A 26044-nucleotide genomic window follows, 5' to 3' on the forward strand; every position below is an offset into this window, starting at 1 on the left:
AACAAGATCCCAGGTGATGCCGAGGCGGCCTGTCTGGGGACTAGGCATCATCACTGCTCTCAAAGAGCATATTATTATGGAAATGAATTTCAATCAGCGTCTGAAATAGCCTATAGGATGCAGCTTATGTTGAACTGTTGTTCTCCCAGAGGGTGGCAGGCATTGGAAGTGTGGCCATGTTGCACTTCTGCGTGATCTCTGCCGATGGCACTGTGGACTTGTTTGAGTGAAGTCCTTGCAGACATAACATTCATTGTCACAGTTGTTGGGTATTGAGTTATCAGTTCTTTGAAGAAAAAATTTTGAGAAGGTGTGGGAGGAATCTGTTTCATAAAATTGCACCATGATGCTCATGACTAACCTTTGCGAGCAGGAGTTTTAAGTATGCTATGAGAAATCTGTAAGGAAGAGTGAAATTACCAAGCAGTGAAAGAAACGTGAGCTTGCCAGACAAGGATTTCGGTGTAGATTTTTGTCTTTATTCGATGATCTTCAACAAGTGACCGTGAAACATTGAAGAAAGAACCCGCCATTGTTACACCCACATCTGGGTGTCGCTGTTTACATTCCTTTGTTGAGCCTATATCGTCATAACCTTTTTAGCAAGAATATGGGAGCACTTCTGTTTCATGGTCAAGACAGGATCAGAGGCCATGGATACTGACAACAGATTGGTCTGTTTCATTCTGTCTTTTTCCGTGGTCATATCTCCTGCCACGTCTCGATTTATAAGCAAACCTAGACAACCTACAAGAATGTGTTTTGTAGTTGATCGAGGAAGAATACAGAAAACATCGCTGTCATTTTTCGGTGAAGAAAGTCAATTTTGTACAGTTTATGTCAACATAAATAAAATGTGAATTTGTTTAAAAGAAAAACAAAACAGAGAAATTAAGACGGGGGTGAGGGAGAAGTGGGGTGGGGGTGGAGAGGATAAGAGGGAGGGGTTGACCTTGCCATTTCAAAATGGCGGCTGCCAAGCCCCTGGAGCCAAAAGGGAGGCTGCCTAAACTCCCTTCTTTGACAGAAAGGATGACTCCTTTATTCCCACACAACTGTGTACAAAAGGAGGGGCCACATGCTAACCCCATGAGCTCAGGGAAGACCTGCGTGGCGGTCTTGCAAACTGAAAGGCCTAAAGCAACCGATCGCCGGGATGGTCTGAGGGGAGACTGTTACTAAGAGCAGTTGTGGTGGGTAGTCGCGTCCGAGGCCGGAGTCTTCCCTGACAAGGTCAGTGTTTACCTGAACCTATGGTCCTTTTGCATCTAAGAAACAACATACCTCTGAAATGTCAGAGGAACTTGTAGCATTAGCGCCCCCTTTCCTGACACACAAGCAAATGTACCTGGGTGTCCTGCAGGACAGAGACCATAAATTCCTTCATTGCTATTGTTATGACGAGTATTGCTGCCTGTTAACTATCTATCCTGCACCCACCTAAGGAAAAGAAGTAGGTATGGCCCTGGCCGGTTTGGGTCAGTGGGTAGAGCCGACGTCTGCCTGCAACGGACCTTAGGGTCCCGGGTCCAGGGCAAATACCCGCCTGGGTCACGGGCTGGAGCGAGCCCCACTAGGGGGCGTGCAGAAGGTGTCCCATTCAAGATTCTCTCTCATGGATGATGTTTCTCTCTTCCTCCCTCTCCCTTCCTCTCTCCAACCAATAAAACTGTTTTTTTTTTTAAAAGAAGTATGCGTCTATCATTTTCCTTTTATGCAATCCCAGATGTTCCCTTCCCCCCTGCTTTCCTCTATCCCTCCCTCCCTCCCTCCCTTCTTCATCTATCACCAGTGGATTTCTTGAAACCCACTTACGTCTCTGCCTTGGATTGCCATGTATAAAACAAAGTGCTGTCCCGGCCTGTTTTGGTCAGTGGGTAGAGCATCGGCCTGGGGACCAAAAGGTCCTGGGTTTGATTTCAGTCAAGGGCGCAGTCCCGGGTGGGGGCTCCATCCCCAGTAGGGTGTGTGTGTGCAGGAGGCAGTGGAGGGGTGATTCTCTCTCTTTGTGGATGTTTCTATCACTCTCTCCCTCTCCCTTCCTCTCAGAAATCAATAAAAATATATTAAATAATAATTTTAAAAAAGAATGAATAAAACAAAGTGAAAAACAGCTCTTCTCTGGAGCATTTTCCCAACCCCTTGAGATTACGCTTCCCGGCAAGTGTGGACAGCTTGGCTCAAGTAAACTCAAAAAAGTTCTCTACTGATTTGAATGTTTTTATGTGAACACGACGTATACACCTGCTGGTTTCTGAGTGCGAGGCAACAGAATCTGTCCATGAGGTCTGCTGTGAAACTGTAGAGGAGTCTGTTTTTGCTATCAAAGGCCAGGTCACCCTTAGAAAGAGTGTAGGAAAAAACAACAACAACAACAACAAAAACACACAAAAAGACAGAAATTGGATTTACAAAAACAAAACAGACAGAAGCGAACCTAGGGATGCTCCGAGGATTGTGAGAGGGAATCTCCCTTTTCCTCACTCACACTGCTTTTGGGAAAATGGAAATGATCCTAAGAAGTGAAGGTACTGAAGCTCTCGGAAACACTGACTGACTGGGGCTACTTTACCCGTTCTTGACCCTACCCAAACAAGTCTCTCTCTCCCTGGGAGTCAAGCTTCTGTGCCAACAGTTGTAGGTAGGGGTATCTAACCGACGGAGGGCTGTTTTAAAATCAGAATCTGTCTGCTTTCAACGAGGAAATGGGACAGGGGGAACCTATATTTTCCTGGTCAAATTGGCCCTAATTCAACTGATAGGAAGAGAGAGGTTTGTCTTTGTTTGCCTGTCTGTCTGTCTGTCTGTCTGTCTGTGTTTGTCTTTAAGCCAGTGATGCCAACATATGTTGGTTGTTGGTTTTTGTGTTTTTTGTAGAAGAGTCATGTGTATGTAGACCAGAGAAAGAAAGAAAGAAAGAAAGAAAGAAAGAAAGAAAGAAAGAAAGAAAGAAAGAAAGAAAGAAAGGAAGGAAGGAAGGAAGGAAGAAAGAGGAAGGTCCTCAGTTCAGTCCTGACTATGACTTTCTGGGGCACGGCACGGCAAGGCACGGCACACCCGGTTGGTCACCGCCAGTGGTGTGGTTTTTGGTTTCCAGCCAGAAACCCCTCTGTGGTCCACTTCAGTCCACCTAATAACTTTCCTGGCTGGGGAGAGTTCCTATGGATCACAAGGACAAACCCAAAGGAGGACAAAGTTCAGAATGCCTAATTCACCCCTGCCCATTTCTACACGACACAGCCGTCCCTAGTGTCCAAGTGACTTGACCTACATTTTTTATGTCTGAGAAAGAAGTTTCCATTTGAGGTACAGGTACTGCTTTGTGTTATTTATAAATGATGTGTCTCCATTCAAAGTGCTAGTATGGCGATGCACTGCCTTCCATTCACACCCCTCTGTCTGCTGACTGCGCAAGCGCTGTCCCTGAATTGGCTCCGCCCTGTGACGACAAGAACCAACCCGGCCCTCTGGTCAACCACGCTTTGAAGTTTATAAAAGCGGTCGCCAGGAAGGTGGCGCATGACAAGGACAGGTTGCATTGTCATCAAGTCATCACCAGGGTGGTGGGGACGCAGGGTCGGCCACTGGGGGTGGGGATGGGGGCTTTGAAAGCTTCTCTCTTCTCTTCTCTTCTCTTCTCTTCTCTTCTCTTCTCTTCTCTTCTCTTCTCTTCTCTTCTCTCTCTCACTCTCTCTCTCTCTATCTCTCTCTCTCTCTCCCCTAGCAGTCAAGAAAGATGGACACTCCCATGATGCGGATGAAGGACTGTCAGTTAGACTTTGAAATTTCCTCCACGAGCGAATAAGGGCGATTTAGGAATTTTCTTTCAGTGACCACGCCCCGCACTGTGCTGCCCCCGCCAATGCCGCCTGAAAACATCACTAAAGGGTTGAAGGGTTGATAGTAATAGAAACAGGAAGGGTAAGCATTGCAACGTGTTTTCTGGGGTTTTGTTTGTTTGAGAGACCTATAAATGTATAACGCTGTGAAAAGTCTTATGTTCCTGAATAACTTTAGTATTTTGGTGAAAGGAATTTGGATGATTTTCCTGGCTGCAAGCAGGTTAATTCCTCAACACCAGGCTGACAGGCATGGGCTAGGAGGCCCCAGCAGCTCTGTTCCTCTGCTGTGTGGACAAGCCCTTCTGGAATTGGGGGCCTGCCTTGTGCCCTGAACCCTCCTGACACAAGTCCTGAGACCTGTGGGTTCACCAGCAGCACCAGGAGGACCACTCACATCCAGGTTCAGAGCCAGCAGCAGGTCCCCTTCACATCAGGGGTTAGTGGACCATGTAGAAAGTAGCATTGGATCTGAGCAGCCACTGAGCAGCCACAAGGAGGTCAGAGATGCCCAGGGAGAAGGAAAAACCTGGAGGAAGTGATAAAATGGTGATGAGCCCTGCAGCCCAACCGCATCCCAGCAGCTCCAGTGTCTGATCCTGACCCCTCCACACCTTTTTTCATCAGGAACTGAGGTGTAAAGTGGGGGAGACCGTTTATTACATGACGGAGGACCAGAGAGTGGCCTTTGAAATTGTCTTTATTTCTGAACATTCCTTTACAACCTTCCACCCTAGGATTAACTCCCACAGATGCACCTCGAGCCTAAATCCCCACCCCCTCCTCAAAGAAATCAGATTCATGTTTCTGGTTGTAGGACACTTTGTATTTAGATCCCATGAACTCCCCAACCTTTGTCCCTGCAATCCTGTACCCGGGCTGGGTCCGTCCCTTTCCTCATTCACACTGAGCATGAACATGAAACATGAGTGGCCCCGCATACTGCACCCCAATCCGAGGTTTCAGGTTCCAGGGTCCTAGAAGGAAGCTCTTGTTAGGTGCACCTGGTGAGCAGGGTCACTAGAGGGGCACATCACAGGCTCCATGTCATGAAAATGCCACGTCATAAACCTCCCAAGAGTTATAGGACTTGGTGACAAGACGGATGGTCCTGGGTTGTCCTAACTCCCTCAGTGTCCCCGTGAGCTCAGCCCAGATCAGGGCAACTCTCTCCTGGTCCACAGTCTGGTGGGTCCTGTAACACTCCAAGGGGACGGGGTACAGCTCGAGCTCTAAACTGCACAGTCCGGCTGTGTGGCGCAGCAGCTTCTCCACGGTGGCCAAGGAGAGGTGGTTCTCAGAGATGGTGAAGCCCCTGAGCTGGTGACAGCAGCTCAGGACAGGCAGGATGGCCTCGACTTGGGAGTCCACCATCCCACAGTTATCCAGGCACAGATCCTGGAGGTTGGGTGCCACTGCCTCCAGCAGAGCTCGAAGGGGCTCCGGACTAAAATCAGTGAGGTTGGTGCTATACAGACCCAGGGTCTTCAGCTGCATGAGGTTCGGGCACTGGACCAGGTGTGTCACGTCTGAGTGTGTCAGCTGTGAGCAAAACCATATGGAGAGGTTGTCCAAGGGGGTCTGCAGGCACCTGGGGAGAGATGGAGTGATTAGTTCCTGGGGACAGCAGTGGTAAAAAGAGGGTGGCTTCCAGGTGGAGGAAGACCGATTTGTTCAAGCCCAGGGCTGTCCTGACAATCTGATGAAGGCCAGCACCCAGGACACCCAGTCTCCTTTTAGGCTGGGTCACGTTCATGACATCTCCAGAGCTTCCTTTCCTTAGCTGCCAAGCAGAGCACTGCTCTCTGGAGGCGGACTGGACATAAGGAAAACCCTGGGAACCTGCTCAGAGAGCCTCACAGTGTCTAGGTCAAAGGTAGGCATCCGTGAATCTTAAATTTGGGAGTCAAAACCAAGAATGCTCTCAACTCAGGCTTCCTTTTGTCCATTGCTTGGTTCCAGGCACCAAACCTCTGGGCCACAGGAGGCTCTTTCATCTAATGCCTAAAAGGAACAAACCTGGCCCTATCTGGTTTGACTCAGTGGACACAGCTTTCGAATGTCTCAGTTTCAATTCATGGCCAAGGGCTCAGATCTCTCTTGCAGGCTCAATGCCCAGCCCAGGTTGGGGCATGTGCTGTAGCAACCAATACCTCTCTCACACATCGGTATTTCTCTCTCTCTCTCTTCCTCCATTTCACTCTTTAGAAATCAATGGAAAAATACATCCTCCGGTGAGGATTTCAAAAAAAGGGAGAGAGTGACCACAGGAAGAATCTGCGGCATCAGCTGGGAGGCCAGTCAGCAGAGTTGACTTTCACACAAACCACCTGCCACTCTTTGAAGTCCTTTCCCTCCCGCTCCCTTAGCTGCTGAATCCTGCCTTTCCTTCCTACTAATGACCTTCCTGGAGCCCAGGACCACCTCTGACAGATGGGGAAGCTGAGAGAGGCTCAGGTGTCAGTGGGCCCAGAGCTTCTGTCTGGAAATGCTCCATCCGATGTGGCTTTTCCTTCTCCCTCCCTCTTCCTAAGTCCTGGTCACTTAGATATCTCTCCCTAAGGAAGAATTCACAGACCCAGGCTCGCTGGGTCACTCATTGGGCCAGTTCTGTTACCCATCTTGACAGACGGATTTTAAAACATGCTTTCTTTGGGTGTGCACAGGATGACACCATTCAGAGCACCTAACAAGACCACTTCCTTGACATTCTGAAGCTGTGTTCACTGTTACACAGCTCACCTGTGCTTCTGGTTCAGACGGCCTCAGAGGAAGGAGGGAGAATCCATGTTGAGCTTCCGGAGGTGCCACAGCCTGAGCATCTGAGAGAGGAATTGGAGAAAAAATTGTTGCTCCTCCTCCTCCTGCCTTTCCCACTCCTGCTCCTCTTCCTCCTCCCACTCCAGCTCCTCCCTCTCCATCTCCTTATCCTCCTCCCATTTCTGCTCCTCTTTCTCCTGCTCCTGCTCTTCCCTCTACAACTCCTCTTCCTCCCCAAACTGCTGCTCTTCCTGTTATTCTTCCTCCCCCTCCTTCTCCTCTTACTCTGCATCGCTTCCTCCTCCTCTACCTCCTCCCCCTCCTCCTCCTCCTTCTCCTCCTTCTCCTCCTCCTCCTCCTCCGCCTCAGCCAACACATTGATGTAGGAGATAGAGAGACTCTGCAAGTTACTCATCTGACCCAGGAAGAGAGCAAACATCCCCAGGGTGGGCAGGTCCCAGGTAAAGTTCACTTCCACCTCCTGGATGCAGTCGAGCTGCACCCCATCCAGGACCCTCCTGACCCTCTGGAAGGGCCCCTCAGAAATCCTCAGCGTCTTGCAGCACAGGTGTAGCAACCCTTCCCTCTGCTGGGCCTATTGGATGATGTGCATGAAAAACTTAACCCCATCCATTTCACTGAAGTTAAGGTCTAGGAACACCTCCAAGGGAGCCAAGGGGTGCTCCATGTTGGGGCTGGAGCTGTGCACAGCCACTGGTCCTGTCAATGAGCAATTCTGGGTGCTGTCCCCACACCACGTTCTCCAGAAGTTGGTACCTGAGGTCTGGGTCAAGCCCCATGGGAGGCGAGGGGGTGGGACGGGCACAGCCTCAGGTCCCAGCTGTTTAGTATTGGGTGGATTAGCAGGTTAAACTCCACTCATTCTCTCCTCTTTTCCCCCAGAACTGTGGACCTGTTACCGAGTCAGTCCCTTCTGTTGCTCTCCATCAGGATATGACGTTTCTATTGAATATGGCTGCAGACCAGATATTTTCCAATGGGCGTGGGCACCCTCAGGGCAACCTGGGCTGGGCGCTGCTACCGACCAGACCGCCCCAGGGAAACCTCACTGAAGGACAGCAATGGGACTCTGAGATGGCGCACATGCTCTTCAGAGCCTTCCAACACTGGAAGTATGCGGACCCCCTACTGAGCGTGCACACAATGTCTCCTCCTCCATCACTGGCTGGGCCCGGATGTGCTCAAGAAGAAGCAGAACTTGGATAAGCTTCTGCTGGAGAAATTCATGACCTGCATGCCCCTGGAGCAGCAGGTCTTGGTGAAAGAGAGGCTTGTGCAGAGCTGTGAGGAACTGAATGTCTTGCTGAGAAATAAGGAGAAACCCAGCAAATGGGTGAGTGGGACCCTTATGATGGGCAGGGAAGAGGAAGGCCAGTAAATGTACACAGCGGCATTCTATAATTTTCTGTGTTTTATTTTTTAAATATATTGTTGTTGATTTCAGAGAGGGAGGGAGAGAGAGAGCGAAACATCAATGATGAGAGAGAATCATTGATTGGCCCCTCCTGCATGCCCCTGCATTGAGGATCAAGCCTACAACCCAGTGGTGTGCCCTGGCCAGTAATCAAATAATGACACCCTGGTCCAAAGGTTGATGCTCAACCACTGAGCCATGGTGGCCAGGCCACATTAGCATTCCTGAGATGGACACCTTCGGACCTTTGATCTCCCGTCCTTGGCCTCACTTGCCCAATGACCTCAGAACAACGTCAGTGGGTAGACCTGTCGGTTCTGCCTCACGGGTGGGGAAACTGAAGCACAGACCAGGTGCAGGGATGGCGCCTTTCTCTCCAGGGAGCCTCTGCCAATGTTGGGAGACATGTTTGGTTGCCACCATTTGGGAGGTTGTTATTTGATTGATTGATTGATTGATTAAAACAATTCTTTATTTAAAGAGAGAATGAGAAAGGGAGAGAGAGGCAAACATCCATGTGTTGTTCCCCTGAAAGTGTGAGTGTTGAGTAGGACACACGCAAGGAGTATGATACATCCTGGATCTTTTCTTTTTTAATTTTCTCCCCAAAGAAGGTCATTACTTTCCAAAAGCAGAAGTATCTTAAGAGAATTCCTATGGTCAGATGGCCACAGACGAAGTCGGTGCCACAGACCACGTGTTGGACTTGTCCCTGGAGTCCTGATCCCCCATAACTCAGACGTGGGTACAACCTGAGAACAGCCAGGAGGTCAATGGAGAGCCAGGGAACCATCCAGGAACCAGTGACGTGGTGAGGGGACAGGTGAGTGTGTGATGCCCTGATCTGTGGGGACAGGTGGGCTCCGGTACAAGGGGCCTCGGTGACCACAGCTGCTACAGCATTTGGGACATTTGACACAGGATAGAAAGGGACCCATGAATGCATCCAGCGGATGCATTAACCCCATGGGTATTTCTGAACCAATGTGGTCCACAGGCCAATCAAAATCTAATTTTCACCTAGGCATTATAAAGAGTGGGGAGAGTCGGGTCCAGAATCGCTTTGCCTCCACAATTGGAGGCAGCGAGCAGTTGAGATTACCAAGAGAGACAGCTTAGAGAATGAAGACTAAACACTGCTGCCCTGGCCAGTGTTGGTTAGTGGTTGGAGCATCAGACCCAGGACTGTAGGGCTGTGGGTTTGGTTTCCAGTTCATGGGCACATACTTGAGTCGCAGGTTCCATTCCCTGCCCAGTTGGGGTGATTGTAGGAGTCAACCAGTCAATTTTTCTCTCACATTGATGTTTCTCTTTGTCTCTCCTTCTGCGCCTCTCTCTCTCTCTCTCTCTCTCTTTCCCTCACTCTACTCTTTCCACCTCCCTTCCTGGCTCTCTAAAAATCAATGGAAAAAAAATCCTTGGGTGAGGATTAACAGCAACAAGAAAAAGAGTAAGGAGTGTAATGTATGGGCTTGACATAAAGGTGTGATGGGTACACCTAACAACAGACTTGGGAGTTGGGGGTGATGGGGTAGGACCCAAGGAAGTCTAGGAAGAGCGACAATGTGTGCTGTAAGGTAATCTGGTGTCTCTGCTCAGGGAGATGGACAGGGCGGGGGAAGGAGGGACGGAGCTTCCCACCCCTGGCTTCAGACACGTGTTTTTTTTTTAATTTAATTTTATTTTTTAAATAACTGCATCCTTTAATGGCAGTAATACAATTATTGGATTAAGAGACCACAGGAGAAAGGGCAGGTTACATTTCTGGAAGACAGATACAGAGTACAAAAAGGGGGTGGAATAGATGCATGCGACGATCATTGTAAAAATACACTACGTTCATGTTTCTATCTCTCTCCCTCCCTCTCCTTCCTCTCTGAAATCAACAAAAATATATTTTTTAAAAAATGAACATGAGCTTCTCCCTTCAGGAAATATCACCTGGCAGGTGCCAACTGACAGTCCTGTTGTATTGATACAATGTCAGCCCCCAAGAGAAAACCAGAATTTTGGGACAAGGTGTGTCCCACCAGGTGAGCTAGACCACTTCCCAGTGCTGACACGCTTTTCTAGGGGGCTCTGTGGGAACAGCAACACCTGTGAGCTTTGATGATGTGATTCAATGCATCAGCACAGGAAGGTCTCTAGGACTTAGAGACACAAGGCATCACTTTCCATAACTTGCATGAGGACAAGAGCCACCCAGCAAGACAGCCCTGGGGACTGTGACAGAACAGAAGAGAAACTATTCAATATTCCCTAGCCAGCGGGCCAGGTGGTTGAACATTGACCTATGGACCAGGAGGTCAGAGCTCAACTTTTGTCAGAGCACATGCCTGTGTTGTGGGCTCCATCCCCAGTGTGGGGCACGTAGGAGGCAACCGATCAATGATTCTTTCTTATTATTGATGTTTCTATCTCTCTCTTCCTCTTCCTTCTTCTCTGAAATCAATATAAAATATATATTTTTTAAAAACATGACTTCTGTTAGCATCTCACAGGCCGTGAGCATGACACGTGGATTTATAACTGTCTCACCCTGTGTGGGTCCGTGAGGGGTCACTATGATGACGTCACCACACACACAAGGTTATCTGGGCCCCTGCCTGTGTGTGAGGCCGCACAGAGATGGTGACACCAAAACCTTGGAAAGTCCCTGAACAGCACAGCGCCTGGGCCAGGCCTCGGGGACAGTGTGACGGGCGCCCCGCGCAGGAGGAGGGACAGGACCGAGTCCCAGGGCCCAGGCCTGCGCTGAGGTCTCCGCAGGGACAGAGTCTGGGGGGCAGCTCCATGTGGGGGACTCCCCAGCGCCCTGGTTTCACTTCTCCTCTCCCAACCTGTGTCGGCGCCTCCTTCTTGGAGACTCGTGACGCGGCCCCCACTTCTCACTCCCATTGGCTGAGTGGTTTCCAGAGCAGCCAATCAGCGTCCCCGTGGCTCCCGGTCATAACTCCTCCGCGGAAGCACCAGGACTCAAAGTCCCCCCGACGCCGAGGATGCGGGTCCTGAGCCCCCCCACCCTCCTCCTGCTGCTCTCGGGGGCGCTGGTCCTGACCCCCAGCTGGGCCGGTGAGTGCGGGGTCGGAGGGGGCGGCGGTGCGGGAGGAGCGAGGGGACCCGGCGGGGGCGCGGGGCCGGGAAGGCGCGTGTCCAGCCCCGGCCCTGCCCTCCGTCCGCCCCCCAGGCCCCCACTCCATGAGGTATTTCCACACCAGCGTGTCCCGGCCCGGCCGCGGGGAGCCCCGCTTCCTCGAAGTCGGCTACGTGGACGACACGCAGTTCGTGCGGTTCGACAGCGACGCCCCGAATCCGAGGATGGAGCCGCGGGCGCCGTGGATGCAGCAGCCGTGGGTGGAGCAGGTGTTCCCGGGGTATTGGGAGGAGGAGACGCTGAGGGACAAGGGACTCACACAGGATTTCCGAGGGAACCTGCAGACCCTGCGCGGCTACTACAACCAGAGCGAGGACGGTGAGCCGCGCGCCGGGCCCGTCACGACCCCCCTCCCCACGGACGGGCCGGGGTCGCCCCGAGGGTCCGGGTCCGAGCGTCACCCCGAGGCGGCGGGACCCGCCCGGCCCCCACCCGGGAGGAGCCGCGGGGACTTTGACCCGATTTCACTTTCAGTTTTAGATTCAGTCCCCGCGGGGCGGGCGGGGCGGGGCTGACCGCGGGGCGGGGCTGACCGCGGGGCGGGACTGACCGCGGGGCGGGGCTGACCGCGGGGCGGGGCTGACCGCGGGGCGGGGCTGACCGCGGGGCGGGGTCAGGGTCTCACACCCTCCAGAACATGCATGGCTGCGATGTGGGACCCGATGGGCGCCTCCTCCGCGGGTACTGGCAATACGCCTACGATGGCGTCGACTACATCGCCCTGAACGAGGACCTGACCTCCTGGACCGCGGCCGACATGGCGGCTCAGATCACCAAGCGCAAGTGGGAGGCAGCCGGTGAGGCAGAGAGAAAGAGGAGCTACCTGGAGGGCCTGTGTGTGGAGTCGCTGCTCATTTACCTGGAAAAAGGGAAGGAGACCCTGCAGCGCGCAGGTACCAGGGGCCCTGGGGCCGCCCCCTCTCCCCGGGGCTGGGGCTCCTACAAGGAGACAGAACAGGGGGTCAGTGTCAGACACCCCTCCTTGGGTCAGGGAGGGAGCCCCCTGGATGTCAGGTCAGGTACCAGAGGGACCCCCTCCTCTCAGGGACAGTTAGGGGTGCAGGCTCTCCTGGGGTGCAGGGAGACCCTCCTGAAATAACCCATCAGCAGTTCCCATGGGCCCTGCAGGGGCTCTGGGACCCACGGGGACCTTCTCTCTCAGGCCTTGTGCGCTGCCCACACCCACTGTGTCCGAGGCCTGACCTCAGCTTGTCTGAGTCACATGGCCTCCTGCCCTGGGCTGTGTCTCTCTGATTCTAGAACTTTCTAAAGACTAAAAGGTCCTTCCAGGTGCCTCTGTCCAGGCTGGTGTGTGGGCTGTGTGCTCCCTTCCCCACCCAGGTGGCTGTCCACTCTCAGGATGGTCACATGGGTGCTGCTGGAGTGTCCCAGGGCAGATGCAAAGTTCCTGCATTTTCTCTCCTCCCCTCAGACCCTCCAAAGGCACGCGTGACCCACCACCCCGTCTCTGCCCATGAGGTCACCCTGAGGTGCTGGGCGCTGGGCTTCTACCCTGCGGACATCAGCCTGACCTGGCAGCGTGACGGGGAGGACCAGACCCAGGACATGGAGCTGGTGGAGACCAGGCCTGCGGGGGACGGCACCTTCCAGAAGTGGGCGGCCGTGGGGGTGCCCCCTGGAGAGGAGCAGAGATACACGTGCCATGTGCAGCACGAGGGGCTGCCCGAGCCCCTGACCCTGAGATGGGGTGAGGAGGGGCCGTGGGCACAGAGCCTCTTCTCAGGGCAGCAGGGCCCCTGGGGGACCTCAGTGGGGTCAGGGCTGAGGCCTGGGGTCAGGGCCCTCACCCTCCCTTCCCTTCTCCCCCCAGAGCCGCCTTCTCACACCTTCATCATCATCATGGGCATCGCTGGGGGCCTGTTTCTGCTGGGAGCCGTGGCTGGAGCTGTGATGTGGGGGAGGAGGCGCTCAGGTGGGCAGGGGTGGGGTCTGTGTCTCTTGTTCCACTGGGGGTTCAGGCCCAGGTAGATTCGTGTCCCGCCTCCTTCATGGGAAGCACCATCCCCACCCGTGTGATGGCCAGTGTGGGGCTCTGTGCTCACACTTACTCTGTAGTGAGGCCCGTGGGAAAATGAGGGACCCACTTATCACCTGATGGTGGTGGTGGTGGGGACCCCGTTCCCAGCAGCCCCAGGTCAGAGAGCAGGTCCCGGCTGAGCACAGACCTCCAGGAGGGCGATGGGTCCAGTCCCCTCACATGCACTTCCCTCATGTTTCCTGGTTCTGCCCTGGGTCTATACACAGGGTTCTGGAAACTTCTCTGGGGCTCAGGACTAGGGCTTCCTTTAGGACCTCATGGCCCTGCCTCCTCCCGGGTCTCTCACAGGATGTTTTCTTCCCGCAGGTGGGAAAGGAGGGAGCTATGCTCAGGCTGCCAGTGAGTATGGAGGGGTGACCCCTGAGTCCCTGTTACAGTGCAGATGGGAGCCATAGGGGACCCCCCCCCCCCCATAGTTCCTCCTTAGTCTTCTGCCCTGGGCCTCTGACCCTCTCCTGGTGTGTCCCCCCGCCCCCCAGGCAGTGACAGCAGCCAGGGCTCTGATGTGTCTCTCTCAGCTTCTAAAGGTGAGACCTGCCGTGGGGAGGGGTGGTTAGAGGGGAGGACTGGGTGGTGGGGAGTCTGTGGGACACTGTGAGCATGAAGTGGACTCTGAGAATGTCACCAGTTACAGCCACTGACCTGAATGTGTTCATGTTGCTTGTCCTCCCCAGCGTGAGGCAGCTGCCTTGTGGGGACTGAGTGTTGGAAGATGTTCACGCTCCCACTTCCTGACTCAAGAACCTCTGATTGGGGGGCTGGCCTGCCCTGCTCCCCACACTTTCCTGTCAGCAGAGGCGGGCTGGGCCCTCCCCATCCCTGCCTTTACTCCCCGGTGCTCTGAGCTGCAACTTCCTGCTTTGTATTGAAATGAGACTGTGGATTGACCTCGTGTTTTAATTCTTGCCGTGACTGGTGACGGGTAATTAAAGGAGACTCTTTAATTAATTATTTTCTCAGAGGAAATAAATGGAAGCACCAAGGATTCTTCGGATTCCTGTGTATTTTGTGCTCTTTGCAGGGGGGACAGGAGAGGCTGTGAGGACGGAGTGTGGTCGGGGCCTGTGCTCAGGTGGTGCTCAGTGCATCGTGGGCTTTGACGTGGTCACTTCTCAACCGGGTCACCTCTCTGCTCCTCTTACCTTGTCCCTCAGTGTTCCCTGTCCCACCAGGGCCTGAAGGTTCCAACCCTCTGATCAGCTTGGTCTTTCTGGGGACCAGCCCCCACCCTGACTCTCTCCAGGACCCTCAGCCAAGAGCCATCTCATCCGCGTCCCAAAGACACTTCTCACTCATGATATGCCCAGGGTTTTAGGAGCTCAGTGCCAGGAGCCAGGGGCAAAGACCAGACACTTTCTCACATCCAATAATAGCAACAGTGTCCCAGTAATTGAAGATGCTGGCACCTTACTAGAGTCCCACCTACTCATGAACACTGTGTCCAATCCATCGTCCTTTGAGGATGGTTACATGGCCCGGACACTTACGAAATTGCCCAACAGTTGTAGTCAGAAGAGAAATTGAATTCAGCCCTAATGTGATGTTGCTGCCCACCTCCCAGCACTGAGAATGACAGAGTCAGACAAAACCAATTGTTCACAAGAATGTGGACTCGTTCTGTCTCATATATTCCTGGTGGGAAAGTAAGTTGTTCCAAACCTGGTGGAAAATGCATTGGCCGCACTCCCTGCACCTAGGGACTGAGAGCAGGATGGGATGTCGGGGGGAGTCAGAGGCTGAGTGTCACCGACAGGATGACAGGAGATCACACGTGGGACAAGGGAGAGAGTGAAAGGCTCAGAAGGACAGATGGACCAAACGGAGAGACGCCTGTTAGCAAAAGTGTGGAGAAAAGACAACCCCTACCCCTGTTGGTGAGAATGTACTTGTTCTCCAGAAAGAGATTTTCAGCCCTTGGGTACCTCAAACTACCCAACTTACATCATGGCTCCCTTCCACTGGTTGGGCACTCCTACCGTGTCCCCCAGTGCTTCCCAATGCGGTGCCACACATGGGCTGTCACAGCCGGGAAAGTTATTCAAGATGCCAACTCTCCCACCTCTCCTTTGAAAGAAATAATAAAAGGAGAGGATTTAATGAGGTTACACAGATCTCACATATCTTGGAGTTTAGGGCGAGTCACTCTGCCCCATGGGACACCTGTACATTTCTGATCAGAGACGGGTGAGATAAGGGAAGCAATTCCATTGGAGGGTAAGGAAACAAGGATGAAGCAGTTGAAGTAGAAACAGAAAGGTGGCAATGGCACCTAAGTGTTTCTTCTCAAGGGACGCTGAGGGTACCTGTTGGCAACTCTACCTGGACAGGATTGAAGGGACCACAGGCCTCCAATCCAATTAGTGCCTCCAGCGCGCTGTCACAGCCTTGACTCCTGTTCTGCGGGCTGACTGCCCTCAGCGGCCCCTCTTCTGCTCCATGTGACACGGGCTGGGGCGGGGTCATTGGAAGCTCGGCTGGACCAGAACATTCCAGAGGGTCCCTGACGGGGTGCAGCTGGTGCTGGAAGCGGCTGGAGGTCCTTTGGCTCTGAGATGGGTGCTGCTCCAAGCTGGGCCCCTGGCTCCAGGGGCTTGGGCCAAGGGCACAAGTCAGACCCACAGACACCACCTGTCACACCCACAGGCCCCGCATGTCAGACCCATAGGCCCCTCATGTCACACCCACAGGCCCCTCATGTCACATCCACAGGCCCCTTGAGTCACGCCCACAAGCCCCTCATGTCACACCCACAGGCCCCGTGTGTCAGACCCACAGGCCCCTCCTGTGAGACCCACAGGCTCCTCATGTCACACACAAAGGCCCCTCATGTCAGACCAGCAAACACCATGTTTCAGACCCATATTTGCAATCTTCTTCATTATGCAAACGATTTCGTTCTAGACTTTCAAGTTTTGACCTTAAGTTGACAAACACATGAGTCCAAATGCTACCTTGAAAACATGCAAGTTGCATCTCTAAATTGTCAATTTGTATCCATTGGAAATCCTTTAATTCTAAAGTACTGTAAACAACTACATCCAGATACTTAATTATTTTAATGGTCTGTTCTATGCTTCTAAATTGGTTGAATCTTTCGCTGAACTGTTCAAATAACGAGTTTATTATATAATGGTACATAAGTATGGGCTCAATTACACTCGTCGTAGTGGCCTTCTCCAAATACTTTTTTTATCTGAGCTTGTGTTCATTGATTGGTCAGAAACTTCCCTAAAAATGGCGGGGGTCAGCTTTCCTGCTCCTGAGTAACCACTTCCCAGTCAGACTGGAATGAAAGATGTGGGTGCTTCTGAGATGCTTGTCCTGGCACCTGCAGGGGAGAGCTATGGGTCTGCGGTCACTGAGCCCAATGGACTGAATGAAGGTCCTAGGTTCCATTTCAGTCAAGGTCATGTACTGGTTGGGGGCAGGCCCTGGGCCCTGGTCCCGTGTTTGGGGGAGGCAACCAATCAATGTGTCTCTTTCAACAGATGTTTCTCTCTGTCTCTTCGCTTACTTTCCACTCTCTCTAAATATCAATGGAAGATATATCCTCTAGTGAGGTTTAGCACCACCACCACCACCAACAAAAAAAGTTGAAATAAAATAAAAATAAAAAGACAAGAAAAAAATGTCTAAGAGCCAGGACAGGGCTTCCCTGGGAAGATCTCCACTGTCAACACCACTGTCCAGGACAGGTGCCCGAGGTGGGTACTAACCATCACTCCTGCCCATAGAAAAGGAACAGGCCTGGAGCCGGGGGCGGGGGGGGGGCGGGGGGGGTGTGTGTGACTGACCTGAGGTCACATAGGGAATGAGTCCTGAGCTGGGATTTGAACACAAGCAGGGTGCCCTGGGCATGCCTGCTCAGCCCTTGTGAAAAACTGCTTCTCCCTTCCAGAAAACACCAGCAGAAGCCCAGCTCGGGACTCACTGGGCACGTCTGGGTCTCCAGTGCACTTATCTCATGGCCCCACGTGCATGTGGTTAGTGTGATGTTGTCCTGCAGACAAATTCCATGATTCCTCGTGGAGGCACCTGGGTGTGTGCTGTCCGTTTCCAGGAGAGCTCAGCTACAGACATGAGCACTCACTACAGTGCCTCCTCGCCTCACTCCAGAGTCTGTTCAGTGGCGCTGTCTACTCTACCTGACTCGGAGTTCCCCAGAGTCAGAGCCTGGCACACACACTGGGTGCTCAGGGGTGTCTGTGGGGTGAGTGACTGACAGAAGAAGGATGGGGGCGGAGAGGAAGAGCTCCACATGGCAGCAGGGGGCTGGCCACAGCGGGGGCCGGGGCCAGTGAGCTGGCGGAGCTGCCCATTGTTGGGGCTGTGGGAGCTTCCGTTCCCAGTGGACTTGACCTTTTTCCTGAGTTCAACGTAGCGTGTGTTTCTCTTCTGAATTTTGTCCCAGTTCCCAAAGGGCAGTGAGAAGTCCAGGCACCCAGATCTCCCTTCTGCCCGCCCCCCCCATCCCCGTGCGCCCGACCCTTGGAAGAGGCCTCCGCATAGTCCCCTGCCCCCCCTCCCTGGGCACCCACCCTATGGGTGGTGGGGGGCAGCGAGGCGGGCCAGGGTCCCAGGAGAGGAGCTCGGGGCGGGCTCCTTGGGCAGATGGGGCAGCTGAAGGCAGGGGTGGGGCCTGGCAGCGGGCTCCGTGGTCTGTGACCCAGGGAAGGCAGGAGGGGGACGGAGATGCCGGCTCTAGAAGCACGTGGAAACAATTGACCAGCATCTGCCCAGAAATAAAGTCACTGATGAGGTGCCAGCCCCGTCCCGGGTTCTGTGGGGGTGCCACCCTCGTGGGTGCGGTGGGGGGAGAGGGGTTTGGGGGAACCCACCCAGCTCCTGGGGCAGCCGTTCCTGCCCTTGAGTCTAGAGTGGGGACCTGGTGAAAGGTGATGGAGGTGAGGGCTCCCCCATTTCCACCCGCGGGAGATACGCACACCCGCTGCGGTCCCAGGATCAGGTCACCCCACGTCCGTCTCAGAGGCAGGGAAAGGGCTGGCTCAGCACCAGGCCCACCGGGGCGGTGGTTCTGGAGACTGGGCTGTGACCAGGAGCCAGGCTGTGCTCCCAGAGGTCTGTGCGGGCCTGGCTGGGGGTGGGGGGTGGTCCTTCTTTCTGTCCCACCTTCTTGGGGTCCGGCCAGGGGCTCTGTAGTTCCTCCGCCTCGGCACCCCCTCCCTTATCCGGCCCTTGTCCTGGAACAGGGGCAACGCCAGGCCCCACCCCACCTTCCGGGTGAGTGATGGGAGCAGCCTGGGCCGCCCTCGCCTGGTCCCTGAATCCATCTCAGTCCCAACTTCCAAACACACCCCGAAGCCATGACCTCCTGGACCCCCCTCACCCTCCAGGTCCAGCCGCTTTCCACAGCTCAGAACTCACGGCTTCTGATGGCTCTCAAGGGTGACGGTGACCCCACGGCGTGAGTGAGGAGGAGAGATGGCAGCGAGCTCCCGCCAAGCGGAATCCTCCTGGTCTGCGACCGGGTCTCCATCGCCTGCAGAGCAGTGTGGGCCTTTTTATTTATTTATTTATGTTAAATATATTTTATTAATTTTTTACAGAGAGGAAGGGAGAGGGACCGAGAGCTAGAAACATCGATGAGAGAGAAACACCCAGGAGAAGACTTACCAGTGCGCCGTCTGCCAGAATAGGTTTGGCCACCGCCAGAACCTCAACGTCCACATGCACACCCACTCGGACCTGAGACCCTACCCGTGTCCCCATTGCCACCTGGCCTTCCACCAACTGGGGACATTTAAATGCCACCGAAGGACACATGTCAAGGAGGCGCCCCAGGGGCCCCAGGTGCCTTCTGACCAAGAAGGAAACTAACGGGTCTCTCCTTCTCCCTTCCTCTCTGAAATCAATGAAAACATAGATTTTAAAAAACACATCAAGCCCTAGCCGGTTTGGCTCAGGGGATAGAGCATCAGCCTGCGGACTGAAGGGTCTCAGGTTCCATTCTGGCCCAGGGCACATGCCCGGGTTGCAGGCTCGATCCCCTGTAGGGGGCATGCAAGAGGCAGCCGATATATGATCCTCTCTCATCATGGATGTTTCAGTCTCTCTACCTCTCCCTTCCTCTCTAAAATCAATAAAGAATTATATATATATTTGTTTTGTTTTGTTTTAATTGTTTTATTGCTTAAAGTATTACAGAGAGTATTACATATGTCTCCTCTTTTCCCCCCCGCCCTTAAAAATCTGGCCTCCCTTAACCCCCAGTGTCTTATGTCCATTGGTTATGCTTATATGCATGCATACAAGTCTTTCCGTTGATCAGAAATATATCTTTTAAAAAATACATCAGGAATCAGTGTAGAGCAGTGTTTGACAACACTTGGGAATCACTGCTAAAGAGCAATACACTGTAGAACAGTAATTGACACCACTTGGGATTCACTTCTAAAAGGCTGGAAACTGTATGAAAGTGTTTGAAAGCACTTTGAAGTCACTGATCAACTTCACTTTCCTTTTTTCCAGTGCTCTTGGGGCCCAGCCCAGGGTCCCAGGGTAGAGACCACAAATTCCCTCATTGCTACTGTTGTATATTTTTTAAAAAGCTAGGGACGCATGAATAAACAAGTAGAAAAACAATTCCCTCTCCCTCTTCCTCTCCCTCTCCCTCTCCCTCTCCCTTCCACTCAGTGGATAGAGCATCGGTCTGCGGACTGAACGGTCCCAGGTTCCATTCCGGTCAAAAGCATGTACCTTGGTTGTGGGCACATACCCTGTAGGGGGTGTGCAGAAGGCAGCTGATTGAGGTTTCAATCTCTTTGATGTTTCTAATTCTCTATCCCTCTCCCTTCCTCTCTGTAAAAAAATCAATTAAATATATTAAAGAACAAAATGGCGTTTGCCAAGTTACTGGAGGTAAAATGGCGGTTGCCTCCTGCACGCCTCCCCCCCTCCCCGCACTGGGGATGGAGCCCACACCCCAGGCAGGTGCCCTTCACTGGACTCGAACCCGGTACCCTTCCATCAGCAGGACGACTCTATCGGCTAAGCCAAACCAGCTAAGGCTAAACTCCGAATTTTGACAGAAAGGATGACTTGTTTGTTCCCACACAACTGTGGCCAAAAGGGGCCACATGCTAACCCAACGAGCTAAGGGAAGGCCTGCGTGGCCGTCGTGCAAACTGAAAGGCCTAAAGCGACCAACCGCAGGGATAGTCTGAAGGGAGACTGTTACTAAGAGCAGTTGTGGTGGGTAGTCGGGGCTGAGGCCGGAGTCTTTCTGACAAGGTCAGTGTTTACCTGAACCTATGGTCCTTTTGCATCATACCTATGATGCAAAACCTACGCAAGACACAACATACCTATGAAATGTCAGAGGAACTTATAACATCCTACCGACCCCGCCCTGCCCCGCTCTCCCCCGCAAACACACACACAAACAAATGTGACTGGGCGCCCTGCAGGACAGAGACCATAAATTCCTTCATTGCTATTGTTATCACGTGTGTTGTTGCCTGTTAACTAACTATCCTGTGCCCACCTAAGTAAAAGAAGTAGGTGTGGCCCTGGCCGGTTAGGTCAGTGGGTAGAGCCGACGTTCACCTTAGGGTCCCAGGTTCGATTAGGGTCCAGGGCGCATGCCCGCCTGGGTTTCGGGTTCCAGCAAACCCCACTAGGGGGCGTGCAGGAGGCAGCCGATCCAAGATTCTCTCTCATAGATGATGTTTCTCTCTCCCGCCCTCTACCTTCCTCTTTCCAATCAATAAAAATGTTTTTTTAAAAAAAAAAAAGAAGTCTGCGTCTATCATTTTAACTTTGATCCAATCCCAGAGGTTTTTCCCCCTCCTCCCGTCCTCCCTCCCTCCCTCCCTCCTTCTGTCCTTCATCTCTCTCCAGTGGATTTCCTGTAACCCGCTTACGTCTCCTCCTTGGATTGTCACTTATAAAACAAAACCTGGCGGGTTTTCGTCAGTGGGTAGAGCATCGACCTGGGGACCAAAAGGTCCCGGGTTTGATTTCAGTCAAGGGCACAGGCCCGGGTTGGGGGCTCGATCTCCAATAGGTGGTGTGTGTGCCAGAGGCAGTGGAGGGGTGATCGCTCTCTCCCTCTCCCTTCCTCTCAGAAATCAATAAAAATATATTAAATAATATTTTTTTAAAAGAATCAATAAAACAAAGTGAAAAACAGCCATTCTCTGGAGCATTATCCCAACCCCTTGAGATTCTGCTTCCCAGCAAGTGTGGACAATTTGGCTCAAGTAAACTCATGAAAGTTCTCTACCGGTTTGAATGTTTTTATGTGAACACGACGTATACACCTGCTGGTTTCTGGGGGCGAGGCAACAGCATCTGTCCATGAGGTCTGCTGTGAAACTGTAGAGGAGTCTGTTTCTGCTATCAAAGGCCAGGTCACCCTTAGAAAGAGTGTAGGAAAAAACAACAAGAACAAAAAAACACAAAAAGACAGAAATTGGATTTACAAAGAGAAAACAGACAAAGTGAACCTAGGGATGCTCCGAGGACTGTGAGAGGGAATCTCCCTTCTCCTCACTCACACTGCTTTTGGAAAAACGGCAATGATCCTAAGAGGTGAAGGTACTGAAGCTCTCGGAGACACCGACCAACCGGGGCTACTCTACCCATTCTTAACCCTACCTAACCAAGTCTCCCTCTCCCTGGGAGTCAAGCTTGTGTGCCAACAGCTGTAGGTAGGGGTATCTAACCAACAGAGGGCTGTTTTAGAATCAGAATCTGTCTGCTTTCAATGAGGAAATGGGACAGGGGCAACCTATATTTTCCTGGTCAAATCAGCCCCAATTCACCTGATAGGGAGAGAGAGGTTTGTCTTTGTCTGTCTGTCTGTCTGTCTGTCTGTGTTTGTCTTTAAGCCAGTGATGCCAACATGTGTTGGTTGTTTTTTTTTTGTAGAAGGGTCATGTGTATGTAGACCTCAATGAGCCAGAGAAAGAAGAAAGAAAGAAAGAAAGAAAGAAAGAAAGAAAGAAAGAAAGAAAGAAAGAAAAAAGAAAGAAAGAAAGAAAGAAAGAAAGAAAGAGGAAGGTCCTTGGTTCAGTCCTGACTATTACTTTCTGGGGCATGGCATGGCAGGGCACGGCACGGCACACCCAGTCGGTCGCCGCCATTGGTGTGGTTTTTGGTTTCCAGCCAGAAACCCCTCTGTGGTCCACTTCAGTCCACCTAATACCTTTCCTGGCTGGGGAGAGTTCCTATGGATCACAAGGACAAACCCAATGGAGGACTAAGTTCAGAATGCCTAATTCACGCCTGCCCATTTCTACACGACACAGCCGTCCCTAGTGTCCAAGTGACTTGACCTACATTTTTTATGTCTGAGAAAGAAGTTTCCATTTGAGGTACAGGTACTGCTTTGTGTTATTTATAAATGATGTACCTCCATTCAAGTGCTAGTATGGCGATCCACTGCCTTCCATTCACACCCCTCTGTCTGCCCACTGCGCAAGCGCTGTCCCTGGGTTGGCTCCGCCCTGTGACGACAATGAACCAACCCGGCCCTCTGGTCGACCACGCTTTGAGGCTTATAAAAGCGGTCGCCAGGAAGGTGGTGCATGACAAGGACAGGTTGCATTGTCATCACGTCATCACCAGGGTGGTGGGGACGCAGGGTCTGCCACTGGAGGTGGGGATGGGAGCTTTGAAAGCTCCTCTCTCTCTCTCTCTCTCTCTCTCTCTCTCTCTCTATCTATCCCTGTCTCTCTCTCTCCCACCTAGCAGTCAAGAAGGACAGACACTCCCAAGATGAGGATGAAGAACTGTCAGTTAGACTTTGAAATTTCCTCCGCAAGCGAATAAGGGGCGATTTAGGAATTTTCTTTCAGTGACCACGCCTGCACTGTGTTGCCCCCGCCAATGCCGCCGGAAAACATCGCTAAAGGGTTGAAGGGTTGAAAGTAATAGAAACAGGAAGAGTAAGCATTGCAACGTGTTTTCTGGGGTTTTGTTTGTTTGAGAGACCTATAAATGTATAACGCTGTGAAAAGTCTTATGTTCCTGAATAACTTCAGTATTTTGGTCAAAGGAATTTGGATGATTTTCCTGGCTGCAAGCAGGTTAATTCCTCAACACCAGGCTGACAGGCATGTGCTAGGAGGCCCCAGCAGCTCTGTTCCTCTGCTGTGTGGACAAGCCCTTCTGGAACTGGGGGCCCTGCCTTGTGCCCTGAACCCCTCCTGGCACAAGTCCTGAGACCTGTGGGTTCACCAGCAGCACCAGGAGGACCACTCACATCCAGGTTCAGAGCCAGCACCAAGTCCCCTTCACATCAGGGGTTAGTGGACCACGTAGAAAGTAGCATTGGATCCACCCACTGAGCGGCCACAATGAGGTCAGAGATGCCCAGGGAGAAGGAAAAACCTGGAGGGAGTGATATAATGGTGCTGAGCCCTGCAGCCCAACCACATCCCAGGAGTTCCAGTGTCTGATCCTGACCCCTCCGCACCTTTTTTCATCAGGAACTGAGGTGTAAAGTGGGGGAGACAGGTTATTACATGATGGAGGACCAGAGGGTGGCCTTTGAAGTTGTCTTTATTTCTGAACATTCCTTTACAACCTTCCACCCTAGGATGAACTCCCACAGATGCACCTCGAGCCTAAGTCCCCACCCCCTCCTCAAGGAAATCAGATTCATGTTTCTGGTTGTAGGACACTTTGAGTTTAGATCCCATGAACTCCCCAACCTTTGTCCCTGCAATCCTGTACCCGGGCTGGGTCCGTCCCTTTCCTCATTCACACTGAGCATGAACATGAAACATGAGTGGCCCCGCATACTGCACCCCAATCCGAGGTTTCAGGTTCCAGGGTCCTAGAAGGAAGCCCTTGTTAGGTGCACCTGGTGAACAGGGTCACTAGAGGGGCACATCACAGGCTCCATGTCATGAAAATGCCACGTCATAAACCTCCCAAGAGCTATAGGACTTGGTGACAAGACGGATGGTCCTGGGTTGTCCTAACTCCCCCTGAGCTCAGCCTGGATCGGGGCAACTCTCTCCTGGTCCACAGTCTGGTGGGTCCTGTAACACTCCAAGGGGACGGGGTACAGCTCGAGCTCTAAACTGCACAGTCCGGCTGTGTGGCACAGCAGCTTCTCCACGGTGGCCAAGGAGAGGTGGTTCTCAGAGATGGTGAAGCCCCTGAGCTGGTGACAGCGGCTCAGGACAGGCAGGATGGCCTCGACTTGGGAGTCCACCATCCCACAGTTATCCAGGCACAGATCCTGGAGGTTGGGTGCCACTGCCTCCAGCAGAGCTTGAAGGGGCTCTGGACTAAAATCAGTGATGTTGGTGCTATACAGACCCAGGGTCTTCAGCTGCCTGAGGTTCGGGCACTGGACCAGGTGTGTCAGGTCTGAGTGTGTCAGCTGTGAGCAAAACCATATGGAGAGTTTGTCCAAGGGGGTCTGCAGGCACCTGGGGAGAGATGGAGCGATTAGTTCCTGGGGACGGCAGTGGTAAAAAGAGGGGGGCTTACAGGTGGAGGAAGACCGATTTGTCCAAGCCCAGGGCTGTCCTGACAATCTGATGAAGGCCAGCACCCAGGACACCCAGTCTCCTTTTGGCAGGGTCAAGTTCACGACATCTCCAGAGCTTCCTTTCCTTAGCTGCCAAGCAGAGCACTGCTCTCTGGAGGGTGACTGGACATAAGGAAAACCCCGGGAACCTGCTCAGGGAGCCTCACAGTGTCTAGGTCAAGGGTAGGCATCCGTGAATCTTAAATTTGGGAGTCAAAACCAAGAATGCTCTCAACTCAGGCTTCCTTTTGTCCATTGCTTGGTTCCAGGCACCAAACCTCTGGGCCACAGGAGGCTCTTTCATCTAATGCCTAAAAGGAACAAACCTGGCCCTAGCTGGTTTGACTCAGTGGACACAGCTTTCGAATGTCTCAGGTTCAATTCATGGTCAAGGGCTCAGATCTCTCTTGCAGGCTCAATGCCTGGCCAAGGTTTGGGCATGTGCTGTAGCAACCAATACCTCTCTCATACATCGGTATTTCTCTCTCTCTCTTTTCCTCCATTTCACTCTTTAGAAATCAATGGAAAAATATATCCCCCGGTGAGGATTTAAAAAAAAGGGAGAGAGTGACCAAAGAAAGAATCTGCGGCATCAGCTGGGAGGCCAGTCTGCAGAGGCGACTTCCACTACAAACCAGCTCCCACTCTTTGCAGTCCTTTCCCTCCAGATGCCTTAGCTGCAGAATACTGCCTTTCTTTTCTACTAAGGACCTTCCTGGAGCCCAGGACGACCTCTGACAGATGGGGAAGCTGAGACAGGCTCACGTGTGTTCACATGCCCGGTGGACAAAGAGTTCTCTGTGTCCTAGAGTCCCCGACAGTGAGGGACCTGAGCACGGGGTTCCCTGTGGAATCTGAGCCAAGCCTGGGGTGAGGGGGCCAGTGAGCAGCTCAGCCATGTGCATAGGGTTTGCTCCTTTTCTCAGCCTGAGGGAGGTGTAGGCCTAGGTGTGGTTGCAATTGGACAACTGATGAAATTGATGGGCAGACGTTGGGTTATAACTTCAAAATTCTGGCAAAATAAAATAAGATCCGTACACACACACACACACACACACACACACACAGGTACTTACTGAGAATCTTATTCTGTGGTGTAATGGCATCTATACTAATAAAGGAGTAATATGCTAATTAGACCAGACCATCTTCCAGACATTCTTCAGGACAAAGCCATGGTGGCGGGGGCCAAGGCAGAGGCGGTTAGGGCGATCAGGCCAGCAAAGGAGAGCATTTAGGCTTGACCAGTCTGGCAGGGTTGGGCAGTTAGGGGCAATAAGGCCATCAG

The 26044-nt window shown here is 52.6% G+C and overlaps 2 protein-coding genes across 4 annotated transcripts in view; one reads left to right on the top strand and one right to left on the bottom strand.

The window, feature by feature from the left end:
* The window catches only part of LOC138999567 (saoe class I histocompatibility antigen, A alpha chain-like), a 372085-nt gene that overhangs the window by 153833 nt on the left and 192208 nt on the right, over positions 1-26044 (bottom strand). The gene's annotated exons all lie outside the window — the stretch shown is intronic.
* Positions 11001-14232, top strand: LOC138999551 (saoe class I histocompatibility antigen, A alpha chain-like). 3 transcript variants are annotated; one of them, XM_070401701.1, is made up of 8 exons: positions 11001-11106; positions 11222-11506; positions 11806-12081; positions 12621-12896; positions 13020-13121; positions 13554-13586; positions 13727-13774; positions 13922-14232. In XM_070401701.1, the coding sequence occupies exons 1-8, from the start codon at positions 11034-11036 to the stop codon at positions 13924-13926; spliced, it is 1098 nt and encodes a 365-aa protein (XP_070257802.1). In that variant the 5' UTR covers positions 11001-11033; the 3' UTR covers positions 13927-14232. The 3 variants fall into 3 exon arrangements, with proteins under 3 accessions (XP_070257802.1, XP_070257801.1, XP_070257803.1); XM_070401700.1 differs by having other exon boundaries at positions 11004-11106; positions 11192-11506; XM_070401702.1 differs by lacking the exon at positions 13727-13774 and having other exon boundaries at positions 11005-11106; positions 11192-11506.

This window comes from Myotis yumanensis, unplaced genomic scaffold (assembly GCF_028538775.1).
Source record: "Myotis yumanensis isolate MYYU_CA2020_CCGP unplaced genomic scaffold, mMyoYum1.0.hap1 SCAF_23, whole genome shotgun sequence".
In the NCBI taxonomy this organism is placed as follows: Eukaryota; Metazoa; Chordata; class Mammalia; order Chiroptera; family Vespertilionidae; genus Myotis; species Myotis yumanensis.